General features: G+C 44.7%; 1 protein-coding gene across 3 annotated transcripts in view; it reads right to left on the reverse strand.

Moving 5' to 3' along the window:
- Positions 1-1,391: 1,391 nt before the first annotated feature.
- Positions 1,392-15,868, reverse strand: part of CCDC91 (coiled-coil domain containing 91) — a 367,817-nt gene continuing 353,340 nt past the window's right edge. Inside the window, exons 13-14 of one of the 3 annotated variants that reach the window (XR_014314001.1) lie at positions 6,042-6,283; positions 1,392-3,952 (exon numbers count right to left, since the gene is read on the reverse strand). Coding sequence is in view for 2 of the 3 variants with exons in the window: in XM_082739674.1 (XP_082595800.1) it covers positions 6,179-6,283 (105 nt within the window). In the remaining variant the exon portion in view is untranslated. Of the gene's footprint in view, positions 3,953-5,833; positions 6,284-15,868 lie in introns of those variants that run through there. The other 2 variants (XM_082739675.1, XM_082739674.1) reach the window with 2 other exon arrangements.

Here is a 15,868-nt window from a genome sequence, read left to right on the forward strand (position 1 = left end):
GTCTCTCCCCATTAAAGTCCTTAAAAGCTTAACATAGTTTTCATTTTTCAGCATTAATTAAAATCTAAATCTCCTGCCTTCCTCGAAAATCCCCTCTCCACCTTGAGTTGGCTGCTCCAGGAGCATCTTCCCTGCTATTATTAGTGGATAATTGCTTAACATTTTCTAGAGGTAATTAACCTTGCCTTTGAAATGAAAGAAATCCCTAAATTGAGCAATATCATGAAAGCCATTCTTTCATGTAATTTAGACTCATCAGCCAAATACATCAATTTCTAGCTCAAAGGCAGGTCGGAAGAATAAGCAGTGGAGATATTGTAAAGAAAAAAACTCAAGGTCTTAATACTGTCAGTCTCAATTCCTTCAGAACAGGGTTCCCAGGGCGACAGCCCGATTGCAGGAGGCCAGTGGTTCTGTTCAAGTGCAACGCAGTGACCTTGACAAAGGGCATCTGTTACAAGGAGTCCATGTCCGGCTGACAGCAGCATGGTCGGTGTTGCATGCATACCTGAAGGCTCCGGAAGTTCTCAGAGGACTACTGCTTCTGCATTTAAATGAAATGTCTTTTAACATTTTTAGGAAAACAAATGTCGTTTTGCAGAGCTCTCTGGGAGTCTACAAGCAGTTTGTCAGTCCCCGCCAGCATCTGTATGCACGCCTGTCTCACAATAACTGTAAGTAGCTCCTTCAGGACCATAGATGTTTTGAGGTGGTGAGATGCCACAGACAACTTGCTTGCCACCCGCCTCCACCTAAGGCTGTGCCCCGCTGATTTCAGACTGATGGATATCAGAATTTTCCTCTCGCCAAGAGAAAGGTTTCCAAGATGGAGACTAAACAACATCCCCTGGTATCTCGTTCCAAAGGTTGGGAAAGTTCCGTGCCAGCAAACCACTTTGTGGTTGCATTAGACGCTCTCTGCTGCCCTGTGGTTAGCTGGAAGTCACTTTACCGCCGGGCTTTTATCGCCCAGCGGCTGCATTTAGCATTCTGGGTGACCGTGGCCCACGCCCCAAACCAGAGGAAGGCCCTGAGGGGCTTTTAGAGGACCATCCAGCAACCCTCAGAGATGCAGGAGGTCCAGATCAGATCTACAGATTTAAGGGGGAAAAAAAAAAAAAAAAAAAAAAAGGTCACTTTGGCGCCCTCTAGGGGCAGTTCATTGCCATCCTGTAGATTGTGAAATCTTTGGGTAATTTCATGTCAGTATGGAGACAAACATCTTGTTAGTGATTTCCTCATATGGCTTACCAGTACCCTTTCCTACATTCTTTTTGTTGATTATTTTACATGACCACAGGATCCCTTTTCTCATGGAAACTTCATCATAAAATCCTGGACCGAAGGGGGAAAAAACCCAACAACAACAAAATTAAAGCCAGAGACTTTGATTGTGTCTATCAGTTCTGTTTATTTTGATGCAAGCACTGAAGGCAGCTCTTCAGCCCTCCTTTTTAAATGTTTCCCACTCACAAACATGGGATCTTAGTCGGTTTCATTCCCCTTTAACAAATGGGGGCGCTCCGGGGGAGCAAATCTTATGATGCCTCATATTGAAAAGCAGGGTGTTTAGAGTCTTTCATTCTTGGCATCATTGGTAAGTTCCTTTGCTTCTCTGTGCCTCAGTTTTCTCAAGTGTAAAGTGGGTCAGAGAAGAGTGCCTTCCTGATGAAGGTGCTCTGAGGATTGAAAGAGATCATGCCTGCAAAGCACATCATTGTCCTTCACAGGTATAGAGAATCTGGGGCACTCAAGACAGGAGAGCGCAGGAGACTCAGGAATTACCTAACAAAGGCACTGACCTCACAGAGCTGTTGAAAGGGTTAAATGATTTAATGAAGGCAAAAACACCAGAATAAAGTTTAGCATGTCCTAAACAACTGAAATCAATTCCTGTTGCAGATTTCCATTGTACAGTTGAGCACACTGCAACATACATCGGTTAAGGAAGGAGTTTAGGGAACTGACATAGTCCGCAGCAGAGTCAGGAATCCATCTGCCTCCACCGCCCAGGCTTTTTACCACGATGCTCTCTCTATGCATAGTAACTGTTACTGTCAGTAGTATTTTGACAGGAGAAATAATTTTCAGTAGGCATGCTGTCTCCGACTGAAGAGAAGTTTCCAGTTCATCAGCCCAAGAGGTGCACATTCTGAAGCATGAGCCCACTTCCATGAAGACACCAAAAATGTAACCACTCATTCACAGTCTTTTGGTGGCGTGGGGCAGAAGTTCTCCACTTTTTTTTTTTTTTTTTGCAGCAAGTGGATATTTTCTGCTGGCTGAGATACTTGACTTCATCTGGGAAAGTGGACATAGTTGATAAGGAATTTAAAAAGGGAGCATCCAGAGGGAAGCCAAAACACCTTCTTAGGGTGTTTCCTTAGGGTCTCCCTGTCTCGGTGATCGAAAGCCCTGGTAACTTCTAATGTTTCTCTAGAAGAGGCTCCAAAGCCACTCCATTTTCTTTTTCCTTTTTTTTTTTTTTTTAAGACTTTATTTATTCAGTAGAGAATGAGAACACCCAAGCAGTGGAGAGGCAGAGGCAGAGGGAGAAGCAGACTCCCTGCCCAGCTGGGAGCCTGACACAGGGCTTGATCCCAAGACCTGGAGATCATGACCTGAGCCAAAGGCAGGTGCTTAACCATCTGAGCCACCCAGGCGCCCCTCACTTTCTGATTCTAGCATGGAAGATGCTCCCTGCACCTCTGAGAAGGAATCTGAGGATTCTTGAAATTTCTGTTGAAATTGGATAGAGAAGTTTTAAGCTAACCAGCGGTAAAAGTGTTCCTAACGTAGCCACAGTAGAAGCGCGCCCTGACGTAGGGCTTTCTTCAGCTCTCTTGGTCAGCATATTACCAGCTCTGCTATCTAAGCTGCTAAACCTCAGAGTCTCCCAGCTCAAGGATTTCCCATTGATTTTAGCTTCCAAAAACAGATTTCCCACAGCACCACCAGATTGTGACCGTGGGTGAAGTCTCCTGCTATTCCGCTTACTGTCTGCAAGTGCTGAGGCTTTGGAAACTCAAATCTTTGAGGCTGTCTTATTTTCTCTGAGGGCACAGAGCTAAAAGAAGACGGTTTTTGTTTTAGGGAAGACACTCATTCCTAAGAAATTTCTAGCTATTGGGCAGTGGAAAAAAAAAAAAACTGTTTTGGAAAAACTTTTTCTGATGTTGAAGTGGTACAAACATGTATTTAAAGGAGATGCTTTTCTCAGAGGTGTTGCTGAGATGTATGCCTGTATTTGAGCTCCGCTTGGCTCTGAGACTTCCCCGTGCATTCCCATCCCTTCTTTAGGCAAGTTGGTAAAACACTTCATGAGTTAGTTTCTTTTTTTCTTTTCTTTTTTTTTTTTTTTAATGCAATACAAGGAGCGAGGCCCACTGGTCCTGAAGCAAAACTACCTGAAAACTCTGTTTTCCTAGGAAGTGCTTTCCAGGTAAGAGGAAGATATTTTCGGGTTGAGATTTAGACTCTGGAAGACTCCCTCCTGCCCAGAAGCGGTCATCCCCGACAATCGCTGCAAACAGCAACGGCAGTGAGACGACAGTGATAATGCCACTCACACTGGCCTCTATAGTAGTCTTTACTAGGAAAAGTTCAAGTGCCACGCGCGAGGTTGCAGACGATCCTCAGGTGTGTTTCTGTTCCCATTAACAGACAGGAAACTGAACTTGCAAAGGTGTCTGTCTCACTGAAAGGCCGAGAAGAAGTGGCTCACGGGAAACCGGAAAACAAAACGAAACAACTTCAGTACTTTTATTACACGTCAAAATTCCGAGGGTAGGTTGTATACAATCAAATCAGCTTTTGAAGAGCAGGGTTGCCTGCTAGTAGTGTATTCATTCATTCATTCATTCAGTGTTCACTGAGTATTCATTACATGTCAACTGTTGGTCAGGGAGTGGGCTGCAGCGTCCCTAAATTCACAGAGCTTCCATTCTGGTGCCTAGAAACAAACAAACAAGAACATCAAAATAAAATATCAGGTGGACATAAATGTTGTGGGGAGGCAAAGGAAGAAAGCTAGGAAATGCCGAGGGTCTTATTTCCTTCGGCATGGTCCAGGAAGGCCTTGACAGGCGGGAGGCATTTAAGCAGGACTTTGAAGGAAGCTAGGGCTCCATGAAAGTGGTTAAAGTAGAATTTTCAAAAAACCAAAAAGCAACTCTCATATAAATAGAAACCGAACGTATGTCAAAGATTCATTCTGCTCAGTAACTAGTAAAGGAATAATAAAAGGTTAAGACTCGTTCAAGTGGCATTCAAAAATGTGGCATTTACAGGAAGTTTAAAAACGGAGTGCTCAACGAAGAAAGACCGTTAGATTACAGACAAAGCTGGTTCATGTCCTACTAGATTCTATAGCAACTCTACTCTCTGAAGTCCTTTAACAGAAATAATTTGGTCTCTCCTGGAAAAAAAATCTACAAACTAACAAGAAACTTCACTCCATCTAAGACTTTTAATCAACAGTCAAGAGTGAGTCAAAGAGAGTCCATTCCCCTAAATCATCCCGTGGGAATGATGAAACATTCCCTATGTTCCTATGAAACAATGTACCCATAGCACATTTAAAAGACACCTTTTTATTTTCAAGTTTTGCTTTCTTTTTCTTCTTTAGTTTTTTGTTTGTTTTTTTTTGTTTGTTTTTGTTTTTGTTTTTCTTTACAAAGCCAAGCAGATAGCTGGAGGAGGAGCATTGCAGGCAGAGGCAACATGAGTGAGTTGGCCCCTCTCCCTCCCTCCAGGAGGAGGCCCCCACCAATGCACACTCATACGTTCAACCTTATTAGGAAGTGTCGTGTAAGTGAATAGCTGGGGGTAATCTGGAGAAGCTGGAAGATTTACACTGGAAAGAGAATGGACTTGAAGTTGGAAGTTGAAAGTAGGGAAATTTCAGAAGGTATTAGGGAGTCATGAATATGAAACGTGATGAATAAGGGGAGAATGGATTTGGACATTTTGCTACTTCTCTTGGGCCTGGAAAGGTAGTTCATCTACACAAGCCCCACCTTTGACTGTTTCCTGAGAAACTGGGCAAAGACATGAACTGGTTCCCATTACTTTTGGTTTGCTTGTTGGGCTGTGTTCTATACGAGATGGGGCCATGGCGCTTCCTAGCTTCATGTCTGTCCGTACAACCTTCCTCTGTTTCTGAAACGTTCACACTCAATAGGGTGTTGCAGCATCGAGACACTGTCACTGTCATTGAGATGTAATCTCTGTTTTCCAAAACACCTCCTCCTCCCACGCTTTGCACTGCTTACAAACCCTCATGCATTGCTTCACGGTAGCTTCCCCACCACCGAGGGAACCAAGTATCTCCAAACTCTTTGTTTGGCCAACTGGATGATGAGACCATAGCAGCAGAGGTCTTTCAGCATAAGGTCTGGGAGTCGGAAGTGCTTTTTTTTCAGATGGCAATTATAGCCCCTCTGGGATATGCAGATAGAACTGTTAAGTTATTCAGTAGGCAATTTCCCCATTCTCCCTTCCCACCCTTTTACCAACGGATAAAGAGATAACAGTGTGGGTTTCAGGCACCAGACAAGAACCTGAAGGAAGAGGAAAACAGCAGCGCTGATGGATGCGATTCACCTCCCACCAAGAAGGATAATATGGGGAGGGAGGGGGAGGAGGCAGTGGGGGAGAAAAGAGATGAGTTTGTGACCCCAGCCTCTTTGCTTTTAGAAAGAGGCTCTTGCTCCCAAATATTGTCTTCACACTGCCTGCAAGCCCACCAATCAGAAATTCATTTAGGTTAATATTTGCATATCCTGAAATGATTAAGGAGACCACCATTTGGTTCAACAAACACTTGTTTAGGTCCTGATTATACTGAAGTTCATGAGAGAGTAAGTACAGAACCATACTTTGGAGACCTCAAGTAAAAAGGGCAAGTGCAAAGGATAAACGATGCTTGAAAAGGATGCTGACCACTTTCATTCTGGTCGCAACTCAGAGTCCTGAAGTCAAAGAAAGCCAGGCCAGTGATGTGACCCCTGGATCTGAGCCCTGGCCTCAGGCAATAGTACCTCCAGGGCTTCCAAAGCTCCAAACTTGGTTTTCTCTTATTCTGTAGTACCAGGCTATCAGCTCCTTCATCTTAGATATTGGGAAAAGCAATGTAAATTTCCGTGCAGGTCCCCCCATGTATCCTGGGGGGGTGTTTTCAAATTTCATCCAGCTTATATGGCACCAAGAAGTATTGTGTTCTCTCTCCCATCTTCAAGGTCAAGAATTTGATTCCTGGTTGCTGAGAAAAGCCAGATTTCTCCTAGAAGGAAATATTTTTGTTAGAGAAGTCTGTGTCAGATTATTTCGTCTGTTAACAGCAGAACCAGAAGATAATGAGGACTATTTGACAGAGACTAGCATTGACAAATGGTACACATTTTTGAACTCATTTCAAAGTACAAACTCCTATTTCATTTCATTTTCTAAGGCTCTGAATAACTTATAGACAATTTAATTGCCTGTATTTGGAATAGGGAATTCCTAAAATGCTGAGTATAATATTTGGATTTAAAGAAAAAGACACCATAATAGAGGCCATTGTTCAAGTAAGTAGAGACAGGTTCATGTATTTCAAACCCTGGATGAAATATAAAGAAGATCATTGAGTTCTAATTCGAAAGAATTCCACTGAAAGACTCAGAAAACAATCCACTGCGAGAATATGAGACAGAATTATAATATTTACTGGACCGTTGTTTGCTAAGAAGCATTTATTTTATATCAATTTTTAACAAGACTGAACTGTCAGATTGTTTAAAATTCCGTCGGAAAAATTTGGATTATCACAAAAGTGTTTACTCTTTTATTCTTCCATGTATATTGGATTACTCATGGAAGACAACGGAAAGAATCTGAGAAATGCTGGTTTTAACAGCAACTGAGACTCCATTTCAGAAATATTATAGACTATGTAAACGAAAGCAGTTTTTGGACATGTGTTAACGCAGCCGTGATACCACCGGTGCAATGTAAGACACCAAGAAATGAAATTTTCCAGCACTATCAGCAGAGATTATTCCTTGGAAGATGATGGTAGAAGTGAAACATGCTTCCCCTATAGCAACCATGCTTGCATAGGAAAAAAAAAATTATCATCTTGTTTTGCTAAATATCACCATTAGCTCCAGCAGCATGACTCAGAGTCTGTTTAATAAAATAAGACCTTTTAAAGTCATCCTGGAACACTGGAATTATCACCTATGAAGACACTGCAGTCATATATAACTTAGATCACTCGCTGAATAGACTTCCCTTAAAAGCACGTTTCGGACGAAGAAGCCAAACTTCCTCTTGGTATTAAAATCATCATCCATTCTTTTTTTTTTTTTTTTTAGATTTTTATTTATTTATTTGACAGAGAGAGAGATCACAAGTAGGCAGAGAGGCAGGCAGAGAGAGAGAGAGAGAGGAGGAAGCAGGCTCCCTGCTGAGCAGAGAGCCTGATGCGGGACTCCATCTGAGGACCCTGAGATCATGACCTGAGCCGAAGGCAGCGGCTTAACCCACTGAGCCACCCAGGTGCCCTGATCATCCATTCTAATACCAAACAGGCAGGGCCACCTTTTTTTTTTTTTCCTGTAAGGTCTGAGTTTCAGGGACACAGGTAACTTGTAACAATGCAACACTTCTCAGCTGCACGAGGACCCCCCCCCAGGGGGTTGGGGACCACAGAATGCGGGGTCCCGCCCCCACCGCGGCTGCCTCGGTGTACCACAAGTGGGGTACAGAAGGCATTTCTAACAGGTCATGTTGACGCTGCTTTCCTGGGAACCGCACTCTGAGAACTGCCGCACTGAAGGACTCTGGGTGGGAACTGTTAAAAGCAATTGTAGGAAAAAAATTAATCTTACGTGTGGGTCAGGCTGGTCTTGTGTAAAATGAAGAAAAACAAAAAATGAAACAGGCCTAAGCTTCCCCCTAAAGGCTCATCGGCCTCTCTGTGACGGCTGCCTCCAAACAGAGCCCTCTGCTTCCTGATTTCCCTTCGCTCTTTTCCTACATTTAGTTCTCGGAAGTGCTCACAGAGCCCACTAGCTTCATTTACCCTACAATGTACATGGAACATAGCAGTTATTCCTTTCAGGGGACCTTTGCATAGGGATCAAAAATTTAGACCCAATAAATGAAATCTGAACAACGGAAGGCATCACTCTGTTACATTCACACTCCATCACCCGCATGACGCCACAGTGGTCTGAAAGTCAAATCTCTCCGTGTTACTATCCTGTTTGAAGTCCTCCATGATGATTCTGCTCTTAGAGGCAAATTTTAAGTGCTTAGCAAGACCTTCAGGCTTTTCTTTTCTTTTCTGTTTTTTAAAGATTTTATTTAGGAGCACCTGGGTAGCTCAGTCAGTGAAGTGACTGCCTTAGGCTCAGGTCATGATCCCGGAGTTGCAGGATCGAGTCCTATAAGGGGCTCCGGGCTCAGCGGGGAGTCTGCTTCTCCCTCTGACTCTCTCCCTCTCATGCTCTCTCTCATTCCCTCTCAAATAAATGAATAAAATCTTTTTTAAAAATAGAAAAAGTAAAGATTTTATTGATTTATCTGAGGGAAAGAGGAGAACAAGTGATGGGGAGAGGGAGGGAGGGAGGAAGGGAGAGAGAGAAGCAGACCCACTGCTGACCAGAAGCCCAATGCCGGGGCGATCTCAGGACCTGGACTTACTGGCTTTTCAACCTATGCCCCTGCCTACCAGCTCTACCTCAGCAGCCACTTCTTCCTCCTCCCACTTTGGATACAATACTGCACTACAATTTCTCTGAAAATGTTCTTTTCTCAGGATCAGCTCCATCATTTTGGGGACCCAGTGAAATAGAAAAATGCCAGACCCTTTGGCCATGATTATTAAAGAAGTTCAAGACAGCGACTGCAGAGCATGTATCCGGGACCAGAGGCTTCCGAACACGGAGCCCTGTGTGACTGCCGGCCACACACCTGCAAAGGGGCCCTGAATATTCCAGGGACATTAATCCCTAAGTCGCCTTGGCACTTGTCTTGAGGTATCACAAAGAAACCCGTCAAGATGTGTTATTTCCTTTTGCTCTGAGTCAGTATCTCTGGACTTGTTGAACTTCAAATGCAAGAAAGCACATGACCCTCATCATGCCTTTACTCATTTTCCAGGAAAACTCTGATGTAGCCAGAGAGTACCAGGTACTACTTTGACCCTGGCACTGACCTGTCATAATCTCTCCCTCTTTGGTACCTCTGTAAGGTACTGTTCCTTCCTCCAGAAATGCCACTCACCACGTCTCAGGAGAAACTCCCTTACCGGGCTTCAATCTCCTTTGTATGAGCATCTTATTCACTAAGGCTCCAAGCTACGCCAAGGCATCTCCATCTTTGTGTCTGTAGAATCCAGCACGATGTCTGGATCGGAGGAAGGACTTCAGAATGTTCATTAAATGAAAGAAGGGAGGTCAGGTATCCTAACCTTTTCCCCTATTTCAAAACCAGTTTTGTGGGAGAAAATCATTTCTAAAGCTGAGAGGTACCTTAAATGTGACTCAGTCTTCCCGATTTACGAGGGGAGGTTGTCAATTTACTTCTCGTTACTTCTCCTACCACGAAGGGAGGAGGCAAGAACTGAACTCCTGCATCTCTGGAACCTAATGGAAGAGGGTGTGACACCCCACCCCCCACCCCGCCCCGCAGAGACGTGTTCGGTCCTGCTCAGTGGAGGAATCGGACACGAGAGAGTTTGAATCATCAAGGATGCCTTTCCTAGACTGGCTTCATATGGGAACTTCTATTGTTAATTCAAACATCAGGAGCTGTCTGAGGTCTGCAGTCGGCTCTCCCGGGCTGATCTAGTTTGTGGCTGATGTCAGTTTTTCGCAGCTCCCCCCACCCGCAACCCCTGGGACTTCTGACTCCGCACCCACGTTCTCCCGTGAGTGGGTGGCAAAATACCTTACAAGCTGAAATTCAAACCGATAAAGTCTGCTTTTTGTAAGTTTATGGTTTATCTATGAATTCCGTGTACCCAAGCTATCTTCATCCCTGGTTGAGGCAAAATTTGAGCATTGGCAGGATATCATATTTACTTAGGTATTTTGCTCCAACTTGCGGGCATATACTATTCTGGGCACGTTATGAGAGAAAATCCAGGAAGCTTTTTTTTCCCAGTATAATCTTTTTAGTTGTTTTTTAGCCATTGGTATATACTCTGTCCTTGCAAGCACTGGAGGATTGAAGCAGCCTCTGGTCTTATTTTTTGGGGGGCGCGGAGGGGGGAAGAAAAGAAAGCCCATTGTTCCTGACTTCTCGGTAGATTGCTGCTTCTTTCTTCTTTCCCTTCCGTGCCTCCTGAAGCAGGTGGGCTTTCACTCCCTCTGGGTGCCTCCAACCCTTGGAGCTCACTAACGAGCTGGGACCAACGGTGGTCAGGTTCAGACATCGATCTCAAAAGACAAAAAAATTTCTCAGCATTAGATGCTTCTACAGCAGACATCGAGGCCTGAATCGCCATTCCGATGGGCACGTCTGGCAGCCTGCTCGGAGAGCAAATCCCAGGTTGTCTATACCACGGTGCAAGTCATGGAGTGGCAGGGAGCCCGTGAGAAAGTCTTCATGGAACCAGAAGTGGGGCTCAAGGGCAAGACAACTTTACCCATTTTTTGGATGTTAAGGGTTCAGTATTACTTTTAGCCCGTTGAGTGGACTTCTTCATTCCTTCATGCCAAGCTTGGTGTGTGCACTCCCAAATCCCACTCTTGCCTGTTTGGATACTCAGTTGCAATTGCTTTCATAGACATAGAATCGGGACCCTCAGGGTTGGCAGGGGGTTCAGTTGGTTGTGCAGTCTGTCCCTTCCGACAGCTGAGTCTGCTTTACCGCCCCATACTACCTCTGCCTCAACACTACTCAGGACGGGAATGGACTACTGCCCAAGGTCACCCACTTCGTCCTTGAGTAGCTCTTTCAGAAATACCTTCTTTTCATAAAACCAGATGTCACTTGGCCTTTCAGATTTAAATGAGATTATTTTGAATTCTCATGCCTTATGCAGGAAGCCATTCACAAGCCTTTCAGACTCCCTGTCCATCTTCGACGTGTGGGCAGGAGGCTGTTCCTAAGTGTCCTGGCCACCTCCCGCTGAGGCCGATCACTCCGTGTATGGAGCCCTCTCTTTTCTACACCCGTCCTCCTTTCGGCTGTCACCTTTTCCCCCTCCACTGGGCGGTTCTCTTCTTTTCCTGCTGGGACATTCCACGTGAGCCTGTCTCAAACACATCCCACCATACGCTGTGGCCCCTCTTTTCTTCTAACTCCTCTCTCCTTCTGTCAAATTCCTTGTCCCAAATTCTAGTTAACTCACTCTGTAGAGAAGTTTGGTTTTGCCTTTATCTTCTAGACCTTGACCTTGGGACCTTATGGCCCAAACCCAGGGCAGTTAACCAATGTGTTTTCCCAAAGACAGCCCACTCCCTAAAAGTCTTGTGCCAGATGTTACCCTGTCCCTACACAGTTACACAAAGTCCGGGTCTGACTCCCTGTCCATTCTCTCCAGTTCATTACAACCTGCCCTCCCTTGGCAGGCTTCTTGCTCTCGAGTCATTGCTATGGATGGGAAGAACACAGGCTTTGGAATGAGACCAGAATCTACTATTCATCAGTGGTGTGATATCCATTGGGCTAACTTTTCGAGACCATCTTTCCCAGCTATGAAGTGGTGATAATTAAGCCATCCACAGGATTTGTTTGAAAATGCGATCTTCTGGTAGTACATAATAGACAGTCAGCAATTTTTATTTACTTTAATTAAAGTAAAATGAAATGGAGACCAGGTTTAAACATCTCCCAAGTAGACAGAACCGTTTAAGCCAAGTAAGCAAAACTCAATCTGGCTTATTTTTAGGAGCATCCATGGAACCTACTTAAGGTTATTTCTTATAAATGCCACTGATAATCATCAAAGAATCTTAAAACATTTTCCTAAAATGGTATAAGATAAGCACTTTTAACCAATCCCCTGCCATCTGGAAACCCCCACTATAATAACCAATCATTGTGAAGGTCAAGTAACTTTGTCATTGTCATTTTCTAAGCCGTGCCAGAACATCGTGCCCTTGAGCTTTATCGTCCTGGGTTTGAAGTGCCCCTGATTGTGACCAGTCCGTCTCTCACTCAGTCAAATATTCATATCAAGTCAAGCTCTGTAAATTTTCTTTTAACACTTTCCTTTTCCTTGGCCTCAAAACCCTTCAGCAGTGGTGTGGAGGAACCCTCTCCAGCCAGGTTTGTTTGTTTAGACGCCTGACCCCTATCTCCTTGCGCTCTTGGCTCCCTTGGCATTTCATCTGGTCCCTGCTTTCATCCCCAGCTTTGGCTTTCATTACTCAGTCACTCCCACTCCTATGCAGAAGGGAAAGAAAATCTGCTCCTGCCTTTTCCTCTGTGTTACAATTCGGACTAACCTGGAAATAGCTTTGGAGATGACTGAGATCAAGTTATGGCTCACAGGTATAACCGAGCTGTTTCCTAATTTCCAAGGGGCATCAGAAGTGCTGAGATCACTGTGAAGATGACCCCTCTTTTTGTCAGAGAGAACTGAGGGAAACGCTGGCCTCCGTACCTCTTTTTTTGGCGTCTCGTAAGTAAGTGCCTCTGTCCTCCTGAAAAGAAAACAGGTCAAAGATGCCATAATGGCTCTCACAACCCAAATCTCACCAACATACAAGGTTTATGTATGGTATTGACCTACCATATAGGTTACCGGAACCTCAAAACTAACTCAGCCTCTGATGAGGTGGGAGTCTCCAGGATGGGAGTTACCAGAGAATGGACCCTCACCGACTCAGCCAGGCAGACACTCCAGGATGCACATCTCCTTCAGATCTGGCGATTCTTTGGGTGTGGGGGAAGAGCTGCATGTTTTCACTGGTGTTTTCACATCAGAGAGGCATTCTAAGAGAAAGAATCCTGGTTGAGCAGCTTAAAAGGATTGTCCTATAAGCAATTTCAGATGAGTTACTTGTCTCTTTGCAGGTCCAGATGCTCATTTGCACAAAAAGTATAAAAATGAATGCCAGTATTAGCTGGAAACCAGGTCTGGCTACTGTAACAAAAGTCAGAATAATTGTGACTTAATAGAGGCCGGATTTTTTTTTTTCTCCCTCGTGATACGGTCTCAACGCAACCTGTCCAGAGCTGAGAAGGCAGCTCCCCAGTTTGGGACCAGGCTCCCCGGATGCTGTTTGGCATCTTCAACACTCATCTTTCACCTCACGGCTAAACTGTTCTCAACTCTTGCCAGTGAAAAAGGAGAAGGGGAAGCGGAGGGCGCAATCTTTCCCTTTTTCGGGTGTGAACTGCAAGTTGTTTACATCTATCTGCTCCCATCCCATGGGCTATCACGCAGGCACGTGGTCCCATCAATCTGTATCACCAACGGCAAGACAGAGCCTTCAGCGGGATGCCACGTGCCCCGCTAAGATTCAGGGCTTGTCTTGCTGACAAAGAAAAAGAGAATACATACTCAAGAGGAGCTAGAAACTATCCTTACGGTTTCCTGTGAGCTTCTGCTAAGAGAGAGGTGGAATGTTTGACAGAAAGTCAGGGTTCCATTGGTAGTAGTTAATGTGTTTTATTTTGTTTTTTAATAATAGGCAAAAATTTCGAGCAGTGGATTTGATTTCAGTCTTGATATAGAGACAAAAGAAAAAGGTATGTGTGCCTTCACACTTTCACACAGAGACTCCCAGGGTAGGTCTGATTAAGAATGGCGAAGGTTTGGGGATAAAGTGACCGTCACTGCCCTGGCCTCCTGGTCCTGCTGGGTTTTAGGGAGTGAAGGCTTGGCCCCTGAGTGAGGCCTCAACCTTGCCCCATCTCCCAGCCAGTCCTGGTTAGGTTATTGCTGGTGGTGTGTGTTGGGGGAATCCAAATTGCATTTCCATCTTAATGCCCAACTCATTTCTTCAATTCAGGCATTTGGGTTTCTGAGGAATTTCATCCCCTTCTCCACTGGTCCAAACATACCTCATGAACAAGGCTCCCCAAAACATCACACAAAGGAATGTTGCCCACATCTCTTGTGTACACTGCCATGCTGCTCTCATTATCTTTCATGCAAGGATTCCCTTTTCCTTAAGTTCTAAGAACAGGAAAGGGCAGAGAAGGGAGGGGTGGGGGAAGGGGAGAGGGTAGGATACGGGTAGGGGAGAATAGGAAGCCAGTAGGAAGCGATGCCAGAGAGAGATACATCTGGAATAGAAACCAAGCCAATAAGCACACACGCCCGTGGGATTCTGCAGTAGTGAGTGGTCACACGGCAGTGCTCCCTCGATCCAGATCTAAGAAGATCTAAGACACATCCTACCGCACTGGGAGGGAGACTTGATAGAGGTGGTAGGGGAAGAGGGTGAATCACGCATCATTTCATGCTCGGATGACTCTTATTCAGCAGGACACCCAAGAAGGACATACCCTGAGTGAAAACTTTCTTGACATTTTGGCAAACTACTAAGTTCAAAGATAGCGTTTCATGGAGAATGAGAAAAATTTCAAACTAAACTGCGGAGCAGTCACCCTGTGGTATACTATTTTACGATAAGGAATACTATTTTACAGTAAGTGTCTTTGGTGCTTTCCCTGCCAAAAAATGAAGGAGTCTGACCAGTTAGAGCAGGACTCACTAAGGGGAGAAATTTCACATGGACTCTTTGACTAATGATAAAATAAGAATATAACTCAATGTGAGAGATTCAAGGGATCTAAGTGGGTTTTTTTTTTAAAGGTTTATTTATTTAAAGATTCAAGGGATCTAAAGATTTATTTATTTATGTGTGAGAGAGAGAAAGCACACATCCTAGTTAGAGGAGGGCCAGAGGGAGAGAGAAGCTTCAAGGATACCCCACACTGAGCATGGAGTCTGACAGGGAGGGCTCAACCTCACGACCCTGAAATCCTGACCTGAGCTGAAACCGAGGTCCGACCTCAACCAACTGAGCCACCCAGACACCCTTGGAACACAGTGTTTTATAGTTAAGAAAGCTTCAGATGTGTTTTGCCATACGCTCAAACAGTGGCAGAACCACAACTAAAACCTAAACATTGGAGGCTCCTACGCCAGTGAGCCTTGTCTGGAACGTTCTGACATCAGAGGAAGCTCTTATTCTGTAAAGAAAATACCTCCTGTGGGAAATCATTAATATGTCCTTATGCTGATTTTATCAAAAAAGGATGAGACCTGAGACGGTGAAACAAATTCTAAGGGTATAAACAATGTCATCCACCTGTTGTATAACGACCACATTCCGGAGGAGTTTTCGGAGTGACAAACGACTTCAAATAAACATTTGGTTCTGGCGGCACATTTTGTAAGTGGCTTTAGAGGAAATGTGGAATGCAGAAGAATGCAGAAGAGACTGGTGATTTCAATAGGCTGGGAATGAGGAAAACCCTCTGTTAAATAACGGGAATCAAGAAAATAAGGTAACGTTTAGGAAATCCCCCTTCCTATCTGAGCGAGACAGTGGGGACTGCCTAGACTCAGGAGATTGTCCTGTTAAGTGAAGAGCTGCTCCATTTGACCCCAACGCCGTGGCAGGGATGAGCGTGCACATGCGGAGAGTGACAGGTGACCACCGCATCTGTAAGGAGAGCGAGGAGGAGCTGGCGGGCAGTGGGCTATGGGAAGCAGCTGAGGGGAAAGCACACTGCACAAGGATTCAGATGACTTGGGTCCCAGTCCTAGAGCTGTTACTAGTTGTCCAAGCTGTGCCATCGCAGGCAGGTTACTTAAACTCTTTGGATGGGCTTCAGGTTCCTACTCAGAAGATTTTGCTTCATCTTTGCCAGCTCTAAAATTCTGCTTTCCTGGGTTCACTTTTCAAAC

The sequence above is a fragment of the Mustela nivalis genome (genome assembly GCF_964662115.1).
Source record: "Mustela nivalis genome assembly, chromosome: 7".
In the NCBI taxonomy this organism is placed as follows: domain Eukaryota; kingdom Metazoa; phylum Chordata; class Mammalia; order Carnivora; family Mustelidae; genus Mustela; species Mustela nivalis.